Source organism: Physeter macrocephalus, chromosome 12 (assembly GCF_002837175.3).
Source record: "Physeter macrocephalus isolate SW-GA chromosome 12, ASM283717v5, whole genome shotgun sequence".
Taxonomy (NCBI): domain Eukaryota; kingdom Metazoa; phylum Chordata; class Mammalia; order Artiodactyla; family Physeteridae; genus Physeter; species Physeter macrocephalus.
In genome coordinates, this window is record NC_041225.1 from 62,259,860 (window position 1) to 62,263,807 (window position 3,948).

The following is a 3,948-nucleotide window of genomic DNA, read 5'->3' on the forward strand; positions in this document are numbered from 1 at the left end:
CAAAAAGAAAAATTTAAAAATAAACAGGAACAAAATTACAATAGAGAATGTCAATTGCAAATAAGATCCTACAGGTTCTGCTGATTCTCCCATGGAGTGGCAGGGCTCACGTCATCATTAGGAGAGAATTTTATTTTAAAAGTGTCATCTTAAACTGCAAGGATGTCCGTTAAACATCACAATTAAACATGCCAAAGGAGAAGCCATGTTGTCAAAATGCCCACTTAAGCCACCCAAACATCTCAGACCCACCCTTTGCTGACCTTCTATAACCCCATTTTTTTAAGTTTTTTTTTCTTTTTTTAAACAAGAGAAAGTAGACAGATACATGTTGGTAAATGCTAACTGTCCATATTCACTTAGAGACACAGTGTAATCTCTGAGCCCAAAATACAGAGAAAGGAGGAAAAAAGCTAGAATTCTATGCACTACTACACAGGGGCCTAGCACCCTCCAGCTTCCACCAGAGCTAAGGGAGCAGAAGGTTTTTCTTTTTTCCCCACAGAGCATGCTGGTGTTGATTCCATAAAGTTTTTGTTGAGACAGGAAGGGATAAAAATGAATTTGGAACAGAAAGCGGTAGAGATTCTTTTCCCACTGAATTCTGCTCAAGGTATTTCCCCCCAAAATAAGTTGTGAGCCATGGTATAAAGGAGAAAAGAGACCTCAAAAACAAGGCAACTGAGCACAAGAGGAGAAGGAGGAAGAAAAAAAAAAAAAAAAAGAAAGACTGCAACCTGCTCCCAGGGACTGGAGAAAATTAAAAAAGGAAGGTTGGAATCCATCAGTGTTCCATTCGTCATCTTCTCCTTCATCTTCCTCTCCTTCCTCCCCCTCATCATCATCTTCATCTTCTTCACCTTCATCCCCTTCTTCATCAGTATCTTCCAATCCTTCTTCCTCTTGATCATCATCTTCTTCTCCTTCCCCTTCCTCATCATCCATGTCCGGAACGAAGTAGTACTGTAATGGATTTGGCCAAATATCGTCTTTTATGACCTCTCCTAACTCATCTGCACCTGCATCAGAATGATCAGTAAACCAGGTGAAGAAGCTTTCTGGTTCCTCATGCTGTCTCTTCCTGCTGGCTTTATTCTGCGTTTGACTTGAACGTTTTGTCAAATCCTTTCCGGATTTCCATTTGATTTCAGTGGACTTTGAAGATGGATCACCACTCTCATTCAGATGAAATTCTTTGGAGAGAACTTTATTTTCAAAGTAAGGGTTTTCATCAAAATAAAAATCTATTCTGTAACCTGATTTAATATCTTCAAATTCTGTCACTTCAACTCTTGTCAAATAATGCAGCGCCTCTTCTTCCTCCTCCCCAAGCAGTGCGGACACTTGTGGATGGTTAACAAATGTTGTTACCCCAAAATTTGGGATTTTGGCGATCATTTCCGACCTCTTCTGAAAAAATGGTTGGCGGAGTTTTTTATATTTCTGTTCTACTTTCAAAATCTCCTCACTGGCTTGTTCGTTAAGTCTGTCTATTTCATTTTGTACTTCATCAATATGTTCAATTGCTTCTTGCTGTTCTTTTTCTGAGGTCTCGTCAGCCCTGTCGTGGTTGGAGTTGAGCTCCTTTTTACTGACTTTGGCCACCGGCGCCGACATGGTGCTGCTCCGCGGTCGGGGGCAGGGAGCAGGGAGGGGGAGAGAAGGGAAGGCGAAGGGGGCGGGCAGTAGCTTCCCCTCACGCCACACGCGCGGGCGCTCGCTCGGTCCGGCCGCCTCCTCCCGGCGCTCACTCGCTCGCTTTCCCTCCCTCTGGCTCATGCGCGCTGCCCACGCGGCCTGACGACGAGGTAGTGGCTGGGGCTGCGTGCCGGACCCTGGCCCAGGCTCCTACTTACGGAGGGGAGGTGGCGGCGGGCGGGCAGGCGGCTCTGCTCCCTCACTCACGCTCCGCGCTCCAGCTCGCTGCTCGATCTCCCCGAGCCGCCTCCTCCTCCACCTCCTCCTCACGGCGAGGGGCGGGCGGCAGGGCGCAGGCGCGCCAGGCCCCGCGCGCACGCCCCGCCTCCGGCCAGAGAGGCTCGCGCCGCCTCACCATTGGCTGGGGCGCCAGGACCAGGGGGCGGAGCCGCGGCGAGGAGACACAGGGCCTGGCGAAGAGGCGGGAGGAAGGAACGCCGCGACGTACGGGGACTGCCCCCCGCGCCGCGCTCCCCTCCCCCGCTTTCCCCTTCTCCAGCCCGACCCGGGACTTTTGCGCGCTACGGGCGCGCGGCGGCCCGAGGGGCGGGGCCTCGCCAGGCTGCGCGCAGGCTCCCAGGCGGGTGCGTCACGTGGTGGCGGAGCGGCTTCCCCTGTCTGCCGGGTGGCGCGGGGGAGAGGGGTGTCTGTATCCCCGCGAAAGCGCAGGCCTCGTAGTAGTCTGGCTTCAGAACACTGGAGCCCAGAAATATATCCACCCCGGGTTCTGCACTCTGGGACACTACTGGGGCGCCCCTCCTCGTGGGGGAAGGAAGGCGGCACCTCCATCCTATTTCCCAGAGAGGGAAGCTGCCTTCGGAGTCAGGCTTGTTTGCAAAGCCTGAAGCTGCCCAGTCCACTCACAGGGAGGGCCTTTTCCTGCCTCTTAGTCCAAGCTCTGCCCAGCAGGCTGTGTGCACTTGGGCAAGTCATTTTCCCTTTATGGGCCTATTTGTTATGAAATTACAAAATTCAAGAAAGGCTAACAAACGGAACGTTGTGTCAGTGGTGATGTTTATTTTTGGATGGAATGTCCTATAAATATCAATTAAATCTATCTGGTCTATTGTATCATCTAAAGCTTCTGTTTCCTTATTTATTTTCATTTTGTATGATCTGTCCATTGATGTAAATGAGGTGTTAAAGTCCCCCACTATTATTGTGTTACTGTCAATTTCCTCTTTTATAGCTATTAGCAGTTGCCTTATGTATTGAGGTTCTCCTATGTTGGGTGCATATATGTTTATAATCGTTATATCTTCTTCTTGGATTGATCCCTTGATCATTATGTAGTGTCCTTCCTTGTCTCTTGTAACATTCTTTATTTTAAAGTCTATTTTATCTGATATGAGTATTGCTACTCCAGCTTTCTTTTGATTTCCATTTGCATGGAATATCTTTTTCCATCCCCTCACTTTCAGTCTGTATGTGTCCCTAGGTCTGAAGTGGGTCACTTGTAGATAGCATATATATGGGTCTTGTTTTTGTATCCATTCAGCCAGTCTGTGTCTTTTGGTGGGAGCATTTAATCCATTTACATTTAAGGTAATTATCGATATGTATGGTCCTATTACCATTTACTGAATTGTTTCGGGTTGTTCTTGTAGGTCTTTTCCTTCTCTTGTGTTTCTTGCCTAGAGAAGTTCCTTTAGCATTTGTTGTAAAGCTGGTTTGGTGGTGCTGAACTCTCTCAGCTTTTGCTTGTCTGTAAAGGTTTTAATTTCTCCATCAAATCTGAATGAGATCCTTGCCGGGTAGAGTAATCTTGGTTGTAGGTTTTTTTCCTTCATCACTTTAAATATGTCCTGCAACTCCCTTCTGGCCTGTAGCATTTCTGCTGAAAGATCAGATGTTAACCTTATGGGGATTCCTTTGTGTGTTATTTGTTGTTTTTCCCTTGCTGCTTTTAATATGTTTTCTTTGTATTTAATTTTTGACAGTTTGATTATTATGTGTCTTGGCGTGTTTATCCTTGGGTTTATCCTGTATGGGACTCTCTGTGCTTCCTGGACTTGATTGACTATTTCCTTTCCTATATTAGGGAAGTTTTCAACTATAATCTCTTCAAATATTTTCTCAGTCCCTTTCTTTTTCTCTTCTTCTTCTGGGACCCCTATAATTCGAATGTTGGTGCATTTAATGTTGTCCCAGAGGTCTCTGAGACTGTCCTCAGTTCTTTTCATTCTTTTTTCTTTATTCTGCTCTGCAGTAGTTATTTCCACTATTGTATCTTCCAGGTCACTTATCCGT

At 46.7% G+C, this 3,948-nt stretch overlaps 1 protein-coding gene across 1 annotated transcript; it reads right to left on the reverse strand.

Moving 5' to 3' along the window:
* Positions 1-36: 36 nt before the first annotated feature.
* LOC112063590 (protein SET-like) lies at positions 37-1,661 on the reverse strand. Its single transcript, XM_028497116.2, has one exon. The coding sequence runs from the start codon at positions 1,615-1,617 to the stop codon at positions 667-669; it is 951 nt and encodes a 316-aa protein (XP_028352917.1). The 5' UTR covers positions 1,618-1,661; the 3' UTR covers positions 37-666.
* Between the last annotated feature and the right edge of the window lie 2,287 nt (positions 1,662-3,948).